The sequence below is a fragment of the Nicotiana tabacum genome, chromosome 22 (genome assembly GCF_000715075.1).
Source record: "Nicotiana tabacum cultivar K326 chromosome 22, ASM71507v2, whole genome shotgun sequence".
Classification (NCBI taxonomy): Eukaryota; Viridiplantae; Streptophyta; class Magnoliopsida; order Solanales; family Solanaceae; genus Nicotiana; species Nicotiana tabacum.
Window position 1 is genome coordinate 97,299,950 of NC_134101.1, and position 23,651 is coordinate 97,323,600.

The 23,651-nt window shown below is 37.6% G+C and overlaps 1 protein-coding gene across 3 annotated transcripts in view; it reads left to right on the forward strand.

Moving 5' to 3' along the window:
* Positions 1 to 22,175, forward strand: part of LOC107826460 (mediator of RNA polymerase II transcription subunit 25) — a 42,268-nt gene extending 20,093 nt beyond the window's left edge. For all 3 annotated transcript variants that reach the window (XM_075244930.1, XM_016653442.2, XM_075244931.1), the window contains 11 exons: positions 3,460 to 3,666; positions 3,763 to 3,828; positions 5,431 to 5,641; positions 6,506 to 6,573; positions 6,654 to 7,472; positions 12,905 to 12,958; positions 13,150 to 13,178; positions 19,152 to 19,220; positions 19,334 to 19,418; positions 21,162 to 21,248; positions 21,365 to 22,175. In XM_075244930.1, coding sequence (XP_075101031.1) covers positions 3,460 to 3,666; positions 3,763 to 3,828; positions 5,431 to 5,641; positions 6,506 to 6,573; positions 6,654 to 7,472; positions 12,905 to 12,958; positions 13,150 to 13,178; positions 19,152 to 19,220; positions 19,334 to 19,418; positions 21,162 to 21,248; positions 21,365 to 21,823 — 2,154 coding nt within the window. In that variant the 3' untranslated portion in view covers positions 21,824 to 22,175. The remainder of the gene's footprint in view (positions 1 to 3,459; positions 3,667 to 3,762; positions 3,829 to 5,430; positions 5,642 to 6,505; positions 6,574 to 6,653; positions 7,473 to 12,904; positions 12,959 to 13,149; positions 13,179 to 19,151; positions 19,221 to 19,333; positions 19,419 to 21,161; positions 21,249 to 21,364) is intronic.
* The last annotated feature ends 1,476 nt before the right edge of the window (positions 22,176 to 23,651 follow it).

The window sequence follows — 23,651 nt, forward strand, 5'->3', positions numbered from 1 at the left end:
ATCATATAATGTATCCCATAGTTCTATCCTTTCAGTTGCATCACATATGGCATAAACTAATGTGAGAATTAGTTCCTTGTGAGAACTAGAGTCAACAAGCTTTAGAGTAAGCTGTTATTCCATATCAAATAGGATTGTAACATTATGTCCATCATCTACCAAGGCCAAGATTTTGTTAGAAACATTCACAAAGTCTTGGGCAAATCCAATTATCCTTCTATATCTTTCAACTTCCTAGCTTGTTGCATTGGTTCCATCATCCCCATAAATCTGAAATGCTGCTGCTGATGCATTGTAATAAGTCATTCAAAAGCTTTCTTTGTCTTCACAGATCAGATGTTCCAGATTATAGCATTCATATTTAATTGGTGGATTTAGAAAGTGTCCTTCTAGTTTGAACTCCAATGTTAGAAACAATAGAAATTTCCTTTTGCTGCTTCTTTCTATCCTTTCCAGTCGACTTTGCCTTGTCCAAATGCCTGGGAGACAAGTCACCCTGTCGAGCAACCTTCCTGAAATTGTGAGTAATGGACTCTTCATCCATATCTTTCCCTTTTCCTTCTACGTTGTCTTCCTCCTCCAGTGCAGCTGTTTGTTTTGTAAGTTGAGTCTTCACTGGCTTAGGCACCACTGCCTTGCTAGTATTCTCCTTTTCTTCATTCAAGACCTTGTTAACTGGAACCTTGTTCCCTTGCAAATCAGTGTTAGGGTTAGGGTTTACTGTCGCTGGGGTTTGGACAGTAGTGTTAGGGTTCATATCTGGAGTGACAACTAGTGTTACAGTAGGGTTAGGGTTCACCTTTGATTGTATCATCTTTCTATCAGTAGGTTTGGGATCTAATTCAGGTGCCTTCAACTCGATGTTTTTGCATGCTTCTTCATTCTTATCAACATCATCTTCCTCGTCGTCTCCTTCAAAAAGCACACCTTCATCTGACTTGTGATCACTCACCTGGCCATTATCTTCTTCTTTGTCCTGGTCATATTCTGAATGTAGCTCACCTTCCTCCTCTGATTCTTCTTCAACCTGTTGACTCCATAGTCGTCCCATCAGTGGATTACCAGTAGCAACATATTGTATAGGTATTTCTTTGTTTGACTGAATAGTCGTACCAACTTGCTTCAGATACGCCGTTTTTTGTTCAATATTAACCATGCCATTATTTTCCTTTGATACCCCAATCCCATTAGAATTAGGATTACACCTTGCTTCTTGAGTATCCAGAGGTTGAGCTGTACTTTCTTTGCACACCTATTTAGAGGTATCTAGGTTACCACCAAAAGTTCTAGTAACCCATTGTGCAGTGGTTTCTTTTCTTTTGTTCCTGCTTGTGACTTCCCATTCCCTTTAACGGTAGCATCACCACCATCCTTCACCGCCTTACTCCCAGGCGAATATGGTTTGAAAACCTCTGCTGCTGGGTTCAGCTTCCCATTACTCTTAGGATTAGGTTTAGGGCTTCGAGTATCAGTAGTAACCTCCACCAAAGCCAGCTGATTACTGTCATCTTTTTCTCCTTCTTCCACCTCTAAAGCTGCATATTTATTAGAAGTTGGAACCTGTTTACCTACTCCTTTGTCAGCTGGAACTATTTCCTTTCCAGTTTTATCATGAGCATCATCTTGATTATCAATAGTTTTTACTCGTTTGTCCTTGACCTCTTTCCATTGTTCCTTTGGATTACCAACAACCTTGTCACTAGTAAGAATCATCAAGGGACCCTTTTCTCTTCCTGTTTCATCCGCATTGTCCTGCACAGTTTGCTTTGCATTGCCATTGCCTTCCATCAATTCCGGATGTAATCTCCAACATTCCTCCTCATTGTAACCTTGCAACCTACATTCCATGCAATACTTAGGGATGTAATCATATCAAATCTTCACCTATTCAGATCTTGTTTCTCCAAAAATTTCATTCACAATATCCATGCGTACACCCTTAGGTAGGTCAGCCAAAAGATCAACTAGTACCTTCACCCTTGCACAACTTGGTCTTGTTTTATTGATGGTTGCCATATCTAAATGCAATGGTTTTCCTACTGCTGAAGCCAATGGAAATAAGCACCCTTTCACAAAGTAAGTGGGCAACAGTTTTGGGAACGAAATCCATGCCATTGGCAACGGGGTTTCATCATTAACTTTGAACTTTGAATCATAAATTAATGGACGCATTTGATATTGATACCCATCTTTTGCTTTCAAGTAATAAACTCCCCTTGAAGTTAAATTCACATAATCTTCCCACAATGTCAATCTAATAAGAACATGCCTGTCCCTTAGAAACCAACATTACATTCACCCTTAATTCCACATTGAGAAGGAATTATTTTACGTAGCTCTTGTAATTCAGGCCAGCCGTATGAAAACTTACCAACCACTGCATATTGAAGTCCTTCTATAATGTTCATGCGATATACTTCAGCTTCTGTCCACTTGATAATAGGTTCTCCATGCAAAAATTGAATTGGCTTAACGAGAATAGGCGCAACTTGAGAACTAGGGTTTACGTGCATAGCCGTATTTAATGAACTAGGTTTCAAAAGATTCGAGAAATCTAGGGGTTGAGTAGCGTTCGTGTCAGGGTTGTTGGATGGTATTTTGGTTGGAGAAAGCAGACCAGCCATGGAGGATGGCTGGCCGCCGGCCAAATTGGCCATAAGGGGACTGTCGCCAGAGATCGCCTCTCAATCGCCAAAGTCGCCGAAAGAAATCTCTCTAGGTTTCGCAACTTCAGCTGGATTTGAGTATCTGGCTAAGTTAATTGGAGTTAGTAGATTTTTTACCTTTTTCCCCTAAGTTCATACGTGAACACTTTAATCTTTCAATTATTTATGGAGTACTACTTTAGTTTGTTAGGGAAGGGGGGACACCTATCGCACTTAGTAATTGCCAGCTGGGTTGTTGTTGCTTTTTAAAAATCTCTGTATTGGACAGATGGATTATGCTGAATGAAGAATTTCCGTTTGTCCTATTTCTTTCTAGTCATTTTTAGCCTAAGCATTTTACTGTTGCATTGCGCATCGACGAGCTTTGTAACAATCTTTATCAAAAGACTTGTTTCTGGCGATATATATGTCTTCCTCTCCATGATGTTGACTCAGTTTTGATCCAATAATTTTTTGGAGAGTGATTGTCTGAAAACTCAGTTTGATCGGATTTAGCTTGAGTCTACACCTTCTCTCTCTTGATTTTTCATGTGGGCCATGATGAGTTGGCATTTTATCTCTAATTCCTGATATTCAGGTGTACTTGAAGTTCCTCTAGTCTGTTCTTAAGCTATTCACTAAAGGAGGATATTGTTTATATAGTTCACACAATAGTAATGGGGTGTGTTGAATCACATTAAAAAATGAGTTGCTCCTGGTTTGTTTAATTAACTTAGCCTACAAAATATGTTCTGGGTTTCTTTTTTACTTAAACACACACACACACATAGAGCTAAACTGATGCTTCATTCAGATGTTTTCTTCTCCAAATGGAAACCAAAGTCAACAAAACATGGAAGGGAAAAAACATTGCCTACTTATTTCTGCAAGCAATCCTTATCCGTTGCCTACACCAGTTTATCGACCACAGATGCAGAAACTGGAGCAGAACGAAAATACTGAAACACAAACAGATAGTCGACTATCTGATGCTGAGACAGTTGCGAAGGCATTCCCTCAGGTACTGATCTAAAGCCTTTTGCATTTTCATAATCTTGGTCTTCCCCTCGCATATTCTGCTTCATCCTTCACTAACAAGTTACTCTTTCCCTTGCAGTGCTCTGTTTCCCTGTCAGTTATATGCCCAAAACAGCTTTCAAAACTAAGAGCAGTATATAATGCGGTAATTGTGCCAACTTCATTGATTTCTTTCCGTTTCTTTATTAGGGTCAAAGCCTGTCTTTATTGTGTTGAAACTTGACTTTTTTTTTGTTTCTGTGACCTACAATAATTATTGTCTTCAACTTTACCTAGTTGCGGATTAACTTCCTGCGTGCTCTTTCCGACCTCTCTAGAAATTATATTAGTACTCTGTTGAACTGGGAAATTGCTAACTTTGGTACTCATTTACCATAATACTGTGTTCAGGATTGGGGCAAGTAACATGATTTTGAATGATTTCTGTACCACATATAATATATTCTTGGAATGTCGTTAACGGAACAATCTTTGGTGTGCTTCTCACTCTTTCGATACTTATGTTGTGGCAAGCATTTCACTAGTTAAAAACTATGAATTTATGACGGAACTCTCTAATTTGATTCAGCCTTCATGATTATCACTTGGTCTTAAATAGAGAAAAGTGATGCATGTGGACTTTATATTTCCATTTGTTTCAAACTCTATGCTTGTTCATTAGAAGTAAGAATATCCATGAGCTCCACAATAACATCCTCCTACTAACTTATCCCTTTAAGGTTAGTTAAAGGAAGGCGGAAGAGAAGATGCAGGGCATGGGATGTTGTTCCTCTAGCACTCATGTGGGTTCTTTGGAGTGAGAGGAATAGGAGAGCTTTTGATGTAGTAGAGAAAGATTTTGTACACTTGAGGAGTAGCCTCTTTTCCCTTATTTATTTTTGGTGCACCTTTGAGGTTCCTGTTTGCATAGAAGATTGGGTATCATTCGTAGAAAACCATGTCCTCTTGTAAGGTTTTCTACTTTTGGGTACACTCCTTGTATACGGGCATCTTTTTGCCCCCTTTGTAATGAAATTTATTACCTTATCAAAATAAAAAACTTATCCCTTTAAGGTTGACTGTTGCAAAAATACTTCTTCATTTTCGGAGTCCAAATTTGAGAATATGCAGCATACTATAGCTATGGAGAAACATTTAGCTTTACTAAGTGCTTAAAAATGATCAGCCTTTTAATCGTGGATAATGTATTTATCGTCTTAAATTATCTTCAAATCACCCATGATATTATGTTCTTACATTCTATTAGTTCAATGGTTCTCGACAGTAGGCTCTGTCTTCCATGAAAGGGAGATGGACTTATAATCCTCCTCACTCAGCATACACTCCTATCCCGCTAGTCTTAGTGCTGGAGCTATGAAAAATGGAATGCCCCATTTTCCAACTTCTCATTTTGTTTTATACTGAGTGTGAACTTGTATGGAGAATATGCAGCATACTATAGCTATGGAGAAACATTTAGCTTTACTAACTGCTTAAAAATGATCAGCCTTTTAATCGTGGATAATGTATTTATCGTCTGAAATTATCTTCGAATCACCCATGATATTATGTTCTTACATTCTATTAATTCAATGGTTCTCGACAGTAGGCTCTGTCTTCCATGAAAGGGAGATGGACTTATAATCCTCCTCACTCAGCACACATTCCTATCCCGCTAGTCTTAGTGCCGGAGCTATGAAAAATGGAATGCCCCATTTTCCAACTTCTCATTTAGTTTTATGCTGAGTGTGAACTTGTATGGATACAGGGAAAACGCAATCCACGAGCAGCTGACCCGCCAATTGATACAGCTAAGAATCCAAACTTTCTTGTTTTGATTTCTGAAAATTTCATCGAGGCTCGTGCTGCTTTTAGTCGCTCTGGAATGACCAATTTGACGTCAAACCAAACCCCTATCAAAATGGATGTGCCTTCTATTCCGCCAGTTTCCGTGCCACCATCAATTTCTAATTCAGCAGGTTTGTGTAATTTTTTTGAACTTATTTTCCGGCTTTATCATCCTATAGGAGCGTTTGCTCAGGCTAATGTTACCTTATTCATAGATTTGCATGCTCTTCTTTTACTCTTCCATGTTGGACATAGTATTTTGGTGAATAGAAATAGAGGAATGCGCACCAAGAGGATATGTCCGAATGCGCAAAAAAGAAAAATGAACAATTAACAGAAATATCCCCCACTTTCTTTGGAAGTTGGCACACTTAATTTGGTAGTTGGCAGGGTCAAGCTGTTGAACAGACTAACCACTTAACACCATATAAAAACAAGTAAAACCACTGTATAAACGTTTTTATGAAGAAACCACTGTGTAAACTTTATTCAACCTGATATATCTTGGGAACAGTTCACTCTGCTGTGCATTTTCTTTGTGTTAACTTGCTCATGCTTGATTTGTTCCATTTTTAGAGTTCAAGCTTGGCCTTTTGGATAGACAACTGATTGCTAAACTATTCAACTCTCTGTTTAGCTGTAGTATCTTCTGTCTTTTGCTAAAATGTCAATTTTTACTCTCCTAGTCGTTCCTCGATTAGGTTGAGGTGTACATGTGGGCATGTGGTGATGATACTTTTGGCTTCTTTACATTTAGCTCTTTTATCTTTTCTGAGGATTAGTAAGTTACATCATCTTGAATACTGTTTAAAATTACAGTTTTAGCTAATAACTTAATATAGGTCCAAAAAATCATCTCCTCTGGTACGACATGCATACTAGATCAATTTTTAAAGATACTCGTGTATTGTAATATAGATCATCCTGGGATATATGGATTACTCCCCAATGCTTTTGTTGAAGGATACTGATTTTCTTTTCTATTTACCTCTCAGCAAATGGATCTGTTATGAGCCGACAACCAATTTCTGCTGGAAATATTCCTCCTGCAACTGTAAAAATTGTAAGACTCAACAACTTGTACACCTGCTTGGTATCCAGACATTACTGTAGATGCTATGATCTTATAACATATGTTTTCAGGAGCCCACCACCGTGACCTCCATGAATGGGCCTGCATTTTCACATATTCCATCTGTTCGTCCTGCTCTTCAACCTGTTCCAAGCTTGCAAACTTCTTCTCCTCTTTCTGTTTCTCAGGAGATGGCATCACATAATGAGAATGTTCAGGAGATGAAACCCATAGTCAGTGGCATGACACAGTCCTTACGTCCAGTTGCTGCAGCAGCAGCAAATGTCAGAATCCTGAACGATGTTGCTCAAGCACGCCAAGCAATAGCTGGGGCAACTTCTATAGGCCTGCAATCTATGGGTGGCACCCCTATGCTTTCAAGTATGATATCTAGTGGAATGGCATCTTCCGTCCCTTCTGCCCAAACTGTATTTTCATCTGGGCAATCAGGTGTCACAACAGTAAGTGGGTCAGTTCCATTATCAGGCAGTGGGCAGAATACGCAAAATTCAGCTCCTGCTTCATTCACTTCGACTGCTCCCAGTATGTCTGGGAATCCAAACATTAGCATTTCACAGCCTTTGAGTAATAACCAAGGAGGCATTAGTATGGATGGTCAAACAGTTCCTGGAATGTGCCAAGGTAATCTACCAGGCACACAAATGATGCCAAGTGGGACAGGAATGAACCAGAATATGCTGACTGGGTTGGGTGCAACTGGTATGCCTTCCGGAACCGGCACAATGATGCCTACTCCAGGGATCTCTCAACAAGGACAGCCAGGCATGCAACCTGTTGGTAATAGCACAGGAGCTAACATGCCTCTATCTCAGCAGCAAACACCTGCTGCATTGCCTTCAGCTCAATCAAAATATGTAAAAGTTTGGGAGGTAAGACCGATTAATCTGTAGAAAATGCTGAAGTTGGACAGTGACTCTGTTCCTACAAAAACTAACTCATCCTTTTAATTTTTCCTTGTCTTAACAACAGATAAAATAGGAATCATAGTTAGATCTTCTTTAAGTAGGGGCGGCCTTAGACTGCTAGGGGTTTATGTTGTGTTCTAACTATCCTTACGTTTTCATAGCATCGGGGCTTATTTTCTAGTTTTGTTACTACATTTCAACTATTTTTTAGTTCCTATGATGCTGTTATTATATTTTTGGTTTCTGTCTGATGGTACTAATATATTGTCCCTTCCCTTCTCTTCTCGTTTTTTCCGTCTTCTTGAGCCGAGGGTCTTTCGGAAACAACCTTTCTACTCCTTCGGGGTAGGGGTAAGGTCTGCGTACACACTACCCTCTTCAGACCCCACTTGTGAGATTTTAGTGGGTCATCGTTCTTGTTGTTTCTGCTGGCAGTTTTTGTTTAGCTTTAAATGAGTTAGTCTCTAATTTAGAAATCCTTTGGCAGTACAATCTCTGCTGAGATTTCTATATCCGATTCTTCAAAAAATGGAATTTTATGCTTTTTTCCAACCATTAAATATATAAGCTTGATTTAACGTATGTGGTTTTTTGACAAAGAACTCTGTCGATTTCTGTTCTGTTATGTGGTGTAACAATATAGTGATTTTAGTATAACAATCCAGGGCCACAATGCCAAAGATTTTGTATTGTGGTTGTAGCAGTTTAGGTGCGATATTTGGTGATTATGATTTAATGGGAGCTTTTAAGGGCTCTCCCTTAGTCTTTGGTGGGTTGCTGTAGGCTGCAACCATTTCCGGGGGGAAACCAGCTATCAAGTATCACAACCAATCTTCATCCTTTTCATATGCTGTTGGATTTGCAACTGTAAATTGTAAATTGATGTTTTTGGGGCGTTGTATTGAAAATATTTTGCACCATTTCCCGGGATACCAGCCATGAAGAATCACAACCGATTTCATCCTTTCATATGCTGTTGGATTTGCAACTGTAAATGTCTAATTTGATGTTTTTGGGGTGTTTGGTACTCAATTGCCTGTATTACTTGATTATTATAGTGCAGCTCTATTCAAGAGGGGTATTTGAGTAGTTTCCTTGTAATTATGTAAATTGACAAAGACAACTTTAAACTGTATTTAGAAATGAATGTATGCTCTACTAAAGTAGATTTTGTGGAAAATCAGCTTTTCAATCTTGGTTGGCTCTTCACCCCTGCACTACCGAGTGGTTAGTCTTTGGATTTCTTCTCCGTGACTCGTTTCAGATGTTAATCTTAGAACCATGTACCTAATATGCCTGATGTAAATACAACAGAGAAAATCAAGGATGGCATACTGAAGGTAGGATGGAGTTTGATTTTGCGGATAGGGTGGGGTGATTGGTAGTATGTGGGTTGTTGAAAATAGTATAATTCATGCTTTTCATAAAAAAATTATATATTTCATGATGGTGCTTCCCAGTTGCATTTTTGGGAAACTGAAACAAAAACTTTGCCATGCAAAAGATAGTCTGATTATTCTTCCAAATTGATGGTAAATGTTGAAGAATGCTTACACATAAACTTGCTTAAGAGTAATCTTTTAGAATGGTTGACAAGATGACATCCAAAGTGAAGTGCTAAACATGCCATCTTGAGATGCCAAGTGTGAGACCAAAATTGTAAGCTAAAACTAACCATGTGGGTTTGGCATGTCATGAAACACTTCTACCAAGTAAGCCATGTAGCATTTGCTTTCGTTGATTCAGTGATATGCACATTGTTGAAATGGGCTGTTAGAGTTAGTTGTGTATAAAGTGTGTTGCCTTTATAAGTGTCCCACATTGATAGTGAAGGTTTTAGGTATATGTACACACCTTATATAAATAGGGCTCCTTGTATTATAGTAAATTAACTAATATCAATAATATAATTTTCCCGTACTATTCTCACGTGGTATCAGAGCTACCATGAGAGATTCATCGTTGTACAAAAATACCAGCTGACTCCGGGAAGAAGAAATTAGTTAAACGAATAATTTTTCGGTGACCGTAGGTCTGTCTGCATGGAAGTCCTTTTATGTCAGTGTTGTGCAAAAATCAATACCACCACGAGCTCCTGCGACCAACCCTTAAAAGTTCCTTTGGCAGAACCCCTCTCATGTGCTGCCTAAAGGAACTTTTCCGGCGAGATTCCAACTCACGCGCCGACACGTGAGGCATCCAACAACTTTTTTTATTTTCCGGGTACTTGTTGCAGATTTCGGGGACTGTTTCTAGTTTTCAGCGGCTACAATGTCCTTTTTCTGTTGCTTCTTGACTTTCTACGAGTTACTGCTGCTTCTTGATTATTTGGTTCAATAATGTCTTTGGGAGTTGATGTTTTTGGTTCCAAAAGCGCGTGTTCTGGAAATTCAAGCGTGATGATTACTTCGGAACCTTTAATGGGAGTTGTGGTGCAAGGGTCAAGGTGTTCAAAATCACCTAACCAAATAGGTGGGTGACAGAGATGAAAAGGCCAACGCATTTTGGGAGAAAATTGAGGCTTAATTGTATAGTCTCTTGTGGCGATCTATTGATCCCAAGATAATGCGTTTCTTTCGTCCATTCCAGATTTGTTATTCAGTTTGGGAGAAGGCTCATACTTTATACACTAATGACATATCCCGTTTTTATGAGGTAATATCTCGAATGACAAACTTAAAGAAACAATAATTGGATATGTCTACTTACTTGGGACAGGTGCATGCAGTCACGGAGGAATTTGAGAAGTTGATGTCAGTTGCTGCTAGTGTTGAAAAATAACAGGAGCAATGACAGAAAACTTTTTCTAGCTCTTGCACTTGATGGACGTCCTAGTGACCTCGTTCGGTGCATGACTAGATTTTAGCTAGTCCGACTGTTGTTACAGTTGATGAACTATTCTCATGGTTGCTTCGCTTTGCTGCGCCACCGAGTTACATAGTGGTCTCGCCACCAACTGCTAACTCATCAGTTCTCGCGTTCCAGACAGTGGAAAATCAAACATCTCGGACTATGAGGAATAGACGAGGATGAGGTCATTTTGAAACATCACGGCCCAAGTGTGCTTATTGTAATAAGCTCGGACACGCTCGTGATGTGTGTTACTCTTTGCATGGTCGACCACCTAAAAAAGCTCTTGTTGCTCAGATCGAGATTGCAGATAACAAGGGGTTTTCTTTATTTGAAAGGGAGTATAATGAGTTCCTCCAATATCGAGTAAGTAGACGCCTCCACAAATAGCCTCTATTGCTCGAATTGATCCTTCTATTGCTGGTAATTCTTTTGCTGGTGTTTCCTAGTCTACTACTCTTGAACCATTGGTCATGGACTTAGGCGCCTCTTCATATTTCTGATAATAAGTTCCTTTTGAATATTGTTTATTCACAGTCTTTTTTCAATGTTACTTTAGCAAATAGGGTCCAAACAAAAGCAAAAAGACGGGCAATGATTAGAATGGTATTACTACTCTGAAGCAACATATCTTTCAACACTTCTAGATTAAGGATCTAGGCAGATTAAAGTACTTTCAAGGTATCGAGGTCGCTCAGTCTAGCTCAGATATTGTTATTTCACAAACGAAATATGCTTTAGACATTCTTGAGGAGACAGGAATGATGGGCTGCAGACCTGTTGACATTCCGATAGATCCGAATGCTAAGCTTCTGCCAGGATAGGGGGAGCCTCTTAGCAATCCTACAAATTATAGGCGGTTGGTTGGCAGTTGAATTACCTCATAGTGACTAGACATGGCATTTCATTTCCCTATGAGTGTTGTAAATTAGTTTATGGAATCTCCCTATGATAGTCATTGGAACGTAGTTGTTTGCCAAATCTTCGATATATAAAATCAGCTCCAGGGAAAGGATTGCTATTCGCGGATCGAGGCCATGAGCAGATTGTTGGATACATATATATTGATTGGCAGGATCATCTTCTGATAAACGTTCCGCATCTGGATATTGTGTTTTTATAGGAGGTAATTTGGTCTCTTGGAAAAGCAAGAAATAAAATGTAGTTGCTCGATCTAGCGCAAAAGTAGAATATCGAGCCATGGTTATGGCAACATGTGAGCTAGTTTGGATCAAACAGTTGCTCAAAAAATTAAAATTTGGAGAAATCAATCGGATAGAACTTGTGTGTGATAATCAAGCCGACCTTCATATTGCATAAAATCTAGTGTTCCATGAGAGGACTAAACACATTGAGATTGACTGTCACTTCATCAGAGAGAAGATACGCTCAAGAGATATTGTTACAAAGTTTGTGAAGTCAAATTATCAACTTGCAGATATTTTCACCAAGTCCTTCACTGGTTCTCGTATTAGTTATATATGTAACAAGCTCGGTACAATAATTTTATATGCACCAGCTTGAGGGGGAGTATTAGAGTTAGTTCATGTACAAAGCTTGTTGTGTATAAGTTTCCCACATTGATAGTGAAGGTTTTTGGTATATGTACATACCCTATAAAAATAGGGCTCCTTCTATTATAGTAAATTAACTAATATCAATAATATAATTTTCCCGTGCTATTCTCATAGGGGCAACAATTTAGAATTCAGCAAGGTCCATTACTTTACATGGTAGAGCTAGGTCTATCCCTGTTTGAGCCCCTGTGTTATATTGTCCATGCTCCAGTTGACAGGTCTGGATTTGGGGAGTTGGGGAGGGAGTGGGGTGGTAGAGTGGGTTAGAGTCTCAAAAATTGGCTGGGGAATGGGATGGTTGTCTCATTATATGAACTTGGGCGATTCTCCACTCTTCATATAACTTTTGGGGTTAAGTTAAGCCCAAGGTTCATTTCTTCACGAGCTCTTTCACTTTTCTTCGGTCTGGTTTAGTTATCTTGATCAATTAGAAGACAACTGAGGCCTATAATGCTTCGTAAATCGTTTTGGAAAAGGAAACTTGCACTATTTTCCAAAGCATTTTGCAGTTTAATTTGCATGAACGATAACAAAATATTGCTGAATTACTAACTATGATGCTCTGATATTTGGGGGTGGGGAGGGAACTGATTTGTGATGCAGAACCCAATACTATAATTCTTTTGAGAAACAATAGATTGCGACCTTGTGCAGAACCAGCAAAATCATACTTTGAGGTTGTAAGAACACAATTTGAAACCTAATAGTGTTTACCGAGGATATTGTGTACACTTGAATAGTGATGTTATGCAAGTTATATACGATGTTGAGAAATTGGGTTGGTATATGCTGATATTACTGCCCGTTCTTTTCTAGAACTCTGATTATTTTTGTATAACTTTTTTGTCATCCCCATAGTTTTCATGTTTTCCCATATATTGTTTTTTCTTGGAAATTCCTACAGGCAACTATATTTTCTGTATGATCTTAATGATGTACTCCTGATATTTAATTATGAAAATGTTGCAGGGGAACTTATCTGGTCAGAGACAGGGCCAACCTGTATTTATTACCAGATTAGAGGTATGTTTTAAACTAGTCTAACCAGATTTTCTAGTTACTACAAGTTGTTTAAGTGATAGTGTTTTAAAGAAGGAACTCCGCTTTCGTGTTGACGGATGAAATATTGTGCAAATTATGTCTTCATGTTGTAAAATGGTTTGCTGAATCCCTACTGATTGTGTAAAATCTTCTGATCTAATTTCTTGTGGCAGGGGTATAGGAGTGCCTCAGCTTCTGAATCGTAAGTTTTCATTTTCATGAATGCTTGGTTTAGTGATTTCCCAATGAATAACTCTTACAAAATTCATGTTGTTGCAATGGCGTTATCCTGTATGTTGACTTGTAAGGGGAATATACTTTGTCTTCCATAAGTTGTAAGGCGAGTATGTTATGTCACGACCCAAATCCCATCTAGTCGTGATGACATCTAACCTAACCCGCTAAGTATGTCAACCAATATATAACATCGCCCACCTGTAGATCAATAAAATAAATAAAGAAATAAGAATGCGAAATTCAATACAAACTACCTCAAGATCTGGTAGTACAAGTCGTGAGCCACTAAGATTTATAATTTCAATGTTGGTATGAAAAAATACATTATTTATTTGAATATATATAAACAGAAATACGATTCCTAAACTACCATAATCAAATAGGTGCTTGCAATTGGAACGCTGGCGCATCTTCAATGCTAGCCTTCGGTTTCCACAAGGCTCAGCTCTAAATCTACACGTGAGATGTAGAAGTTTGGTATGAGCACAATCTACCCCATGTACTCAGTAAATATCAAGACTAACCTCATCGAAGTAGTGGCGAGGTAATCTAGATAACTCACTTATATAACCTGTGCAACTCATAAGCATATACAATAACAGAGAGTAGCCAAGTAACAACAGATATCAATAATAGTGTGCACAATCAAATATAAAGGTAATAAGCAATGCTTTTTCAAATAATCAAATCAAAATCATATACAAACGCACCAAATTCACATATAAAGGAAATATACACCAAGTATCATTAACTCGAATACTTATACATGAATGTTGAGTGTCTATGCAAGATAAATATCCAATTTTAAATCAATTCACAAATAGCATTTATATGAATGCTCGTATACGAGTCTAAAATATCTATGTATGATGAAGACTCAACCTTTATATCAATACGACACTCTCCAAGTGTCCTAACAATTCACAATCAAGTCCGATGCATGTGGAAAATGCATGAATGTGCATATGTAGATGATATGCATGAATATGTCTACATAAGCCTAGAATGTCAATATATGAGAAAGACTCGAACTTCACAACAACCGGCACTCTCAGTGCCCGTCACTTCGGTGTCAAATTGTGTACACACGACCCAAGGTAAAACGGGTGATCACGTGACTCCAAAGAGATGAATCCAAATCCATGCGCCAGAGCATTACAACTCTCTAATCAAATTATCAATATCTCAGAAATCAGTCATTAATTCACACAGAATGAACCATCATGCCATCATCATAAAAACCGCACGGCATAAACAATCGTGCGATAACAATATTAACCGCATGACATAAACCATCGTGCCAATCTCAATCCATATCAGAGAACCATATGCAAGAATGTATGCATATGAAAAAGAGATAAGCATGGATGATACATATGGACAAAGAAATAAACATGTAGGGATGTATGCATGTGTACAAGTATGACTACGACTACAACATGTAATCCAATATACAATATAACCCATCATGTCTAAATAGGGATTCAAAGGCTAGACATGATCAGCAGCATAACCCCACGAGTCCAAATATGTGAGTAGTTTCCAAATCCGAGTCCAAATTGGTGTTCAAAACCTCAAAATCCATTTTTTTAAAGTTTTGGACAAAAACCCCAATTTCTCTTGTCCAGTCCCATGTTTTGATGTTAAATCTAGTGATAGATTCGTGTATAACTCATAGACTTAGGTTAGAATCACTTACTCCAAGCTTGTTGATAAAATTACTCTAAAAAGTCACCTCAATTTAAGCTTCCTATCTCCCAAAATAATCAAAATAAACTCCAAGTACTAACAACAACAACATACCCAATATAATCTCACACGTAAGATCTGGGGAGGGTGGTGTGTACACAGACCTTACTCCTACCTTATGCAGGAAGATGGCTGTTATCAAGAGACCCTCGGCTCGAGCAAACACAGTCACAACAACAAGAAAATTGAAATATAAAAATAGTAGAGTCATATGAAAAAAAACGAGATAGTAACTAACCGAAGCTGAAGCATCACCTGAAAATACTAGAAATCCAAGAAAACTCCAAGTACTAAATGGGCTTATATATAACAATTGCATAAATTTTCAGAAATGATAGCATGTCCTCCCTCTCCCTTCACTAAAACAGTCATAACTTTTTGTAAAAATGTCGGAATGACGAACAATATAAATTTTTGAAAACTAGATTCAAAGCGCTATAACTTTCATTTGAACCTTATTCGCAAATTCCTCGTAGATAGTGAGCAATATCGTCAAGTGCAGAAAAGCCTCGTTTCAACACTTTTAAATCTTTCAATACTCGCTCCAAACCCATCGAAACCCACCCGAGCCCTTCGGGACCCCGTCCAATCATCCCAACAAGTTTGTATACCCTATCCAAGCTTGTCCAAATTCTTAAAACACATCCGGAAACATCATAACTAAGCTCCTGTTTGGCCATAAAATCTGGGAGCCTTTTTTCAAATATCTGTTTGTTTGTAGATTTTAATCGTTTTTTGGCAGATTTTGAAAACAAAATATTCAAAGCCCAAAAATAGCTCTAGAGCAGTTTTTGAAGTTTTCTACGCACAAAACTTTAAATTCTTTTCAAGTAAAATACATGTCCAGCCACAATTTTAACTTTCAAAAATCATTTTGCATCTCTTCTTCAAAAACTCGTTTTTTGAAGTTCCAACCAAATCTATGTCCAAACGATAGCGAAGAATCAAAATCCAACCAAATATGAACTTTCTTAAGTTCTTCAAGTTTCAAATTTTTGAAAATTGGTCTAAATCATTTTCAAATCCTTTGAACCACCTCTAAACGATCCCAATAAGTCCAAATAACCTTTATGAACTTATTCAAAATTTCAAAACACGAATCGAAGTGCAATAACACAAAAGTCAAACTTGTGAACTTTTAAGTTATTCAAATTGCGAACTTTCAACTTATAGAGCCAAATCAACCCCGGGCCACTCTAGACCCGATCTGAACAAACGTACAAGTCTAAAATAATTATATGAACCTATTGGAACCTTCAAATTTCGACTCCGAGTCCGTTTACCCAAAATGTTGACTTTGGTTAACTCTCTTAACTAAAAGCCTGTAGTTTTCAACAAAGTATCCCAAATCACTTCCGGACCTCTCGGAACCTGAACCAACTACACATGCAAGTCATAAAATATAATATGAACCTACTCAAGGCCTCCAATTGCAGGACAGGATGCTAGAACTCGAAACTATCGGTTGGGTCGTTCCGGTTATTGAGTTTGAAAGAAGGATTTTACAGAGTAGGTTTAGCTATGTCACTGTCTTTTCCATCTTCAAATTGCAAGAAATTTTATTCTACACCTAAAGAACTCATATTACAACTTAAAAGTAAAAGGTATATCTGAGCTCTGTTGTCCTGATGCACTTGATCTCTTAAATTTAGCAAGATCAGCAAACGGTAGAGCGACCAAGCATTTCATGATTAGGCTTTAAGAACTTGTTTCTTTGTGAGAGATCAGTCTTTTATAAAGTTTTTTCTCTACAACTGAGACATTATTCTGTTTCAAGAATGCAAAAGGCAAGTGTAGACATCACTCAGCACAGAGAGACATTTTAAATTTTGTATTATTGGTTGTTTGCGCTCCCATGACAGTGCCAAATTATTTGCCTTGAGTATTTGGAAAGCCAAAGGACACAACATAGCTATATGCGGATGTTCTTTGCCTTTGCATCCTTAATCTATGCACCATTTTGTGATTTCCACCTTTTTTCTTTTTCTTTTTTTTTTGTAATTTGCCCCTCAATCTATTCATTTTTGTTAAAAACAAAAATTAAGTTTATTATCTGAGGGTAAAATAGGAAAAAGTGTTCCTATAAAACAAACCTTCAACCCTCCTTTTTTTGGATATCCTAATAAAGTGTTTATATGTCATCAAACTCGATATTTAACAATTGCAACTTCGTAGTGCCTTATGACGATGATCAAATATAATAACACACTTGAAGGATCAGATTTTATCTACTTATGTTGTTTTATCACGAAAATTTTGTCTCTACTGTTTATATTTGGCTTTTAAATTTGTTTCGAAAACAAATTTTACCATTCTCAAAGAAAAAATTTGTTTTGAACCAAAATTTGTTAGGTTAGGAAAAATAAACTACAGTAATCTTATGATAACCAAACAAGTTGATTTTCAAGAATTGATTTCAATCAAGACCATATTTTCCAGCAAAACCAAAATAATTACTAAAACCAAAAGCCTCCAAACACAATAATTTGGATAAAAATACTTTTAAATGGAAAATAATATCTTATAAATTATAAATATTTCTAATTAAAATAAAAAGTTTACGAAGTAAGTAATTCTAAGCTTAATAAGGTGATTGCCAAATCCAAAAAGACTTTTCGTTAAACAAACACTTATTTGAGTTAGGCAACAAATAGCTAATTTGCTGGTGATTGTTCGATGTAAAAGTACAACTTTTTTGTGACTATCGTCTAGAGTTAATACATTGTTTACAGAAGAAAAATGAAACTTCAATTTTTTAATGAATAATTATAAGTGTTCTATAAGTTTTTTAAATAATTATATATGATACTTGTTAAATACCGAGTTCGGTGACTTATAAACACATTAGCATATTAAAAAGAAATGGATTGGTAGGTTCATTCGGGACACTTTTCCTATTCTACCCTTTAAAAATAAAATTTATTATGATTTAGTAAAGAAATGAATTGGCTAGGGGGCATTTTACAAAAAAATAAGAGGATATGGTGCAAATCACAAAAGAACATAGAATAGGGCTCCAAAATGTAAAGAATATGGTGGCAATTCAAATAAGTGAAATCAGAAGAAACGGGGATTGGTGGGCCTTTGACATCAAAGGTACTAAAGGAATCTCGGAGAGATAATGTGCCCAAAAAATTACAGATAGGATAATATTTTGGGTTTACGAAGAGTGGGCTGCCTATGGATATGAGAGAGGAAAACAGGAATATAATTGGTCTTAGTTGTACCCTTCACTTAGATGACATCACTGGTTCGACAAGCATCGGTCATCTTTTGCTTCACTGTGAGGCAGCTGCTGATTTATGCGCCTTCTTACTTTAATACTGGAAAATGAGTAAAGTAGAGTTGCTTGGGAAAAATGAGCACTAATAGAATTGCAATGGTAATAGAGAGTTTAGAAAGGTAACTTTTTGTCTTTTTTTTTTTTTTTTTTTAAAAATAACCCTGTGGCGGAAAAGTTATTAGAAGTACTCTTAAGGTGTAGGAAATCCAATATGAAGACCAGTCCTCTTCCACATTTTTGGTGCAGGGGGGAAAGCACCATGTTATTGATTCTTGATGGATTTTGTCGAGGCATTGAACTTGCATATTTATTCTGTTAGTGTGTCTAGTTGGTATAGATAATATCTAAATGCTATAAAAATTGGAAGCAGTGGTTTATGAAGGGTGGACTTTCCATCAAATTGAAGATAAGCAGCAGAGAAACCTTCCAAGATCTCCTCTACCGTTGGATAGAGAAATGAGATCTGCTACCAAGTTTGAAGTGTTTGAAAAACAGGATTAAGCTAGATGCAAATTTCTGGGGTGTGCTAGCGGCGTTAGTCGGACGCTTGCGACTCCTTTTGATGAAAGCTGGACTTTCTCCAGATTGCATACTGGCTGATTAGCAGCAATCTGGAAGGAATCTGATTTGTTATTTTAGTTCTCAGTTAGAGGCTTTAGTCAAGGTGAAAGTTTTCTAAAGAAAATGTACTTTCTGCTTTAGATTTCTGGAAGCTACGTAAGAATGACATCCAAGATGCTCTTTTATGTATTTGAAGCAGAGGATGTCAATTCTGTATGCTTATGTGGAAAATAGCCTTTTTGTTCCTCTGTTATGCATCTTGAGTCTACTTTTTCACTGCTATAAATCAGTGTTTATTTACCTATATTAACACCTTGAATTGATTTGTCCTTTGTCTTTGATCAGGCTTGCTGCAAATTGGCCCCCAACAATGCAAATTGTTCGCCTCATTTCCCAGGATCATATGAATAACAAGTAATTCTTTTTAGACAAATTATAGTTTTGCTTGTTGCATCGTTTTCATGTTAGGAACAGAAAGTCATGCACAGTGCAATTTATCTGAAATTTACATTTTTGTTTTATATCAGACAATATGTTGGGAAGGCAGATTTTCTCGTTTTTCGGGCAATGAACCAGCATGGATTTCTTAGTCAACTGCAAGAAAAGAAGCTTGTAAGTTTTCTTAATTTCAAAGCTTGAGTTTCTGCAGCTAGAGAAAGCCCAATTTCATTGTAGTTCTTTCATTGGTTTCCTGTGTCTATGTTGCAGCCATATAAACTGCAGTGTTCTTGTTTATGGTAGTGTTCTTTAGTTATAAGATTGAATTTCTGCAGCTAGGAAAAAACCGGATCTGATTGTAGTTTTATTAGTTTACTGCGTCGGTCTTGCAGCAATGTAAACTGCACGCGCATATGCAAGTTGAGAAATAGTTTAGTGTTATTGTTTATGGTGAATGATTTGAGGTTGATACTCTTACTCCGATATACATGTATGTATCGCCACCGCATATGAACGTGCATCTTAAGTATTCCATTTTGTAAAGAAAAAGGACTTGGGCCTAACTGAACCCAAAAGATAGCTAGGATTGTCCAAGACCACCATATAAGGAGACAATAGCCCATCCCTTCAAGCAACGTGAGACACTTAACAGTTAACATTCCCCATATGCCTAGGGTTGGACATTTAAAGCGTGGACAATATAACATAGGGGTCCAACATTGGGTAACCAAGAATAAGGTTGGGTCGGGCTCTAATACCGTTAAAAGAATAGACTTTGGGCCAAACTCAACCCCAAAAGGTAGCTCATGAGGTGAATATTGTCCAAGATCGTGTAAGGAGACAACAAGTTGTAGCAGGTTCTCAAGTTGAAAACTAGCAGATTTGAGGCTTATGAAGTAACAATATGATTGATTGAATAGCTATTCGAAGTGAAGGTATATCTTGTCAAATTGGTCTTTGAAACATGGTGAAATAGGGTAACCTTGTGGTATTACATCATGTGGAAGTTGGCATTTGCCTGTTAAATGATTTTTAGGTTCGTCATTATCTCCTATGCTGTTATCGTCATTACTTGGAGTAGATGAATCAGTCTATTGCTTTTCCTTTCCTGTGGATTTAAGAACGGGGCTTATTCTAGTACATCAATAGTAAAACTGTTGGAATTTTGATGCATCGGCAAGCAGCAGAAATAGTTGTTGGCTGGTAACTAAAGAAGTCATGCGGGTGTTTGATATTATCTCCAGAATTGGAAAGTTTACTGCAAATGTTAATTGAAATCAAGTGCACTGCAAGTGAAATCTACTTTTCCTTTCTGCTTGGTTGATGGGTTGAAATTTTCTTGCTGAACACCTGATAACCTTGCTGAACATCTTACCAAGTATAGCAATCTTGTTTTTGCATCATTGTGAGAATTTATGATTTAGAGTCATTCGTGTCCTTAATCTCTTTTTTTGAGGAAAAAGGATGACATTCCTATGCCTAGCTAATTTCGTATCTTCAAGCAGAGCATACATATTCAACTGCTTAGAACATCTATTTTTCCCGATGAACCATGTATCTCTTTCTCTCTGCCACTTCAAATTTATTAAAGATTTACTATGAGAGTTGAATTCATTTTACAGTTAAAATCTGCTTCAGAACTAACATGCATTCTCAGGAGAAATTTTTGTGAGAACGTATTGTTATTCTCATGAAGGCCTATCTACAAGTGGCTTGCATGTCCTTTTCCAAACCTTCTGTTGACAATATATAGTATGTGTGAATGTGTCTATCTGGAGAAGGGCTGGCTATTTTTAGGAACGCAGTTCTGTAGATCTACATCGATCTTGTTCTTTATTTTATAAATCGTTCCAAAAGAAGCTTTCTCAGTCTTATAACAGGTCTGATGAACTAAACTTGTGCTTTTCAATAACAAAGTGTGCAGTAATACAACTACCTTCACAGACGCTGCTTCTCTCTGTGTCTGATAAAGCCTGCCGCTTGATTGGAATGCTTTTTCCTGGGGTAAGAATTGTTTTGCATTCTTATCATAATTTTTTGATGATCAATTTTTTAAGAAGTTTTCGGAATGAACTCACAGTGCATGAACCTTCAGTGTAATGCCACTTTGGTGTTTTCAGGATATGGTAGTGTTTAAGCCACAGATACCAAGTCAGCAGCAACAACAGCAGCAGCTGCAAGCACAACATCCGCAGCTACAGCAGCAACAGCTCTCCCAGCAACAGCAGCATATTTCACAGCTACAACAGCAACAGCTCTCCCAGCAACAGCAGCATATTTCACAGCTACAACAGCAGCCCCTTCAACAACAATCACAGATTCCCCAAATGCAGCAGCAACAGATTCACCAAATGCAGCAGCAGCAGCTCCCTCAAATGCAGCAGCAACAGCAGATTCCACAAATGCAGCAACCACAGCAGATTCCACAAATGCAGCAACCACAGCAGCAGCAACCAATGGTTGGGACCGGGGTAAATCAATCCTACATGCAAGGTCCTGCAAGGTCACAACTAATGTCTCAGGGTCAAGTCTCATCACAAGGGTTGCCAACCATGCCAGGAAGCGGTTTTATGAATTGAAAATGTCGTTCAATTAGACAGCTATTGTACAAGCTGTGAGATCAAGCAGTTGATTCCTAATTTATGATTAAGCATTTGGTACGTATCTTATAAATGAAGGTTTAAGTGTTCAAATTCGTTTAGTCTCCAGCGTAGAGAAATACCTCCTCCCTGTTATGTTATAATGGCTGTAAGGGCAAGACAAAAGAGGACTTTCCTGGGTTTATTCTGTCCAACCTCTTAGTTTTGCGCATACATATTTGATTGCTGACGAATTTGCCACTGAAGGCACTCATCAAAACTAAATCTGTTGTATAGGCATGTCGCCTTGGACATTATCTCTGTCTATGCAAGAGCGCTGACATTCTCTCAATGTTTATCCTAATCTTTAAAATTATTTTAATAAAAGTAAAGATAGGTTCTATATAACAGTGGGGACTAATTTTGAGACTAGCATCGTTGTAGAAGCAGATGTGTATTTGTGATTTAATATATCGTCAAAATGAATGTTACGGATATACAAGTATAAATGCAGATATTTGGTCATACAAGATTAGACAATATTCTAAATGATCACATCTATGGGAGGTTGTAATTAGCATGCAAAAGTATAAAATGAGAGATTGCGTAAACTTTATCATTTGCATGTTTGACGGTAATTGCCAACTTAGTGTAACAACTCATTGATCCTTAATGGTTAAAGTCGAGCAGGGTATGCTGTGAAGTTTGCTTTCGCCTGAAATCCTACATCAGAATGAGAAGATAAAGTTAGGAGCAATGGAAGGGCGAGTTTAGAATTCAACTATTGAGGTGCCTTTTGAGTTAAAATCTATGGGGGCAAAGTCCTGAGATCCCAAATGTTGAGCCTAACTAGATAATAGCTGTTCGGTGTCACGTTTCAAATTATCCAAGTTGTAATAGCACACAACAAACCCCATGGCAGACGAACCCAAACATATTTAATAGTTAACCACATTTTCAACATTATATAGCAAATTCTAAAACAAAAAAAAATAACATAGATAAAAATAATGTCTAAAACCAATACAATACTGAATAATCTCAAAATACCCCAGTAACTAGCAATACAAGTCATGTGCTCTGAAGATAAGATAATACAATTGTCTCAAACTGAATACATTAGAGCCTGAACAAAACATAAGATCAAATATAAACTTCGCTACTATGAACTATGCGTATAGCTCAGCTAAGGGTGGCAAGTGGGCCGGTCCAGGACCGGGACCGACCCGGGACCGCGGACCAAACAGGCTTCTGGGCCTAAACGGTCCTGAACCGGTTAGAAGCGTGTACGCGGGCCTGGTCCGGGCTTCTGAGCCAGTTCTTCACTTTAGGACCTCTAGGCCGGGGACCGGACCGACCCTTGGCGGGCCTAAACTGTCCCAACGGTCAAAATTAAAAAAAAAAAACTTTTCCGTCGGGCTTTGAAAAATCTGGCCGTTGGCCTTTAAAAAATAGTCGTTGTCTGTTTACAAAATAGCCATTTAACCCCCCTCTCCCAACTTTGTTTTAACCCCAAACTTTTTATAATTATACTTTTTCTCTATTTTCAACTATAAATACCCCATCATTCTTTCATTTTTCTCATAAAATCATCAATCTCTCTCTAATTTTCTTCTATAATTGCTACAATTGCTTACTTTATTGTTACAATTTGTGAAAAAATTGTGAAGTTGGTGAATTGAAGTCTTCACGTCTTCAACGATAATCAATTTTCAACAAGTTGTTCGTCAATTCAGTAAACTCGTTGCAACTCTTAAGTTTTAATATTATAGTTTTGTTTGTTTTATTTATTTTCTATTGCTTGATTAATTAAGATGGCTTTCTTAAA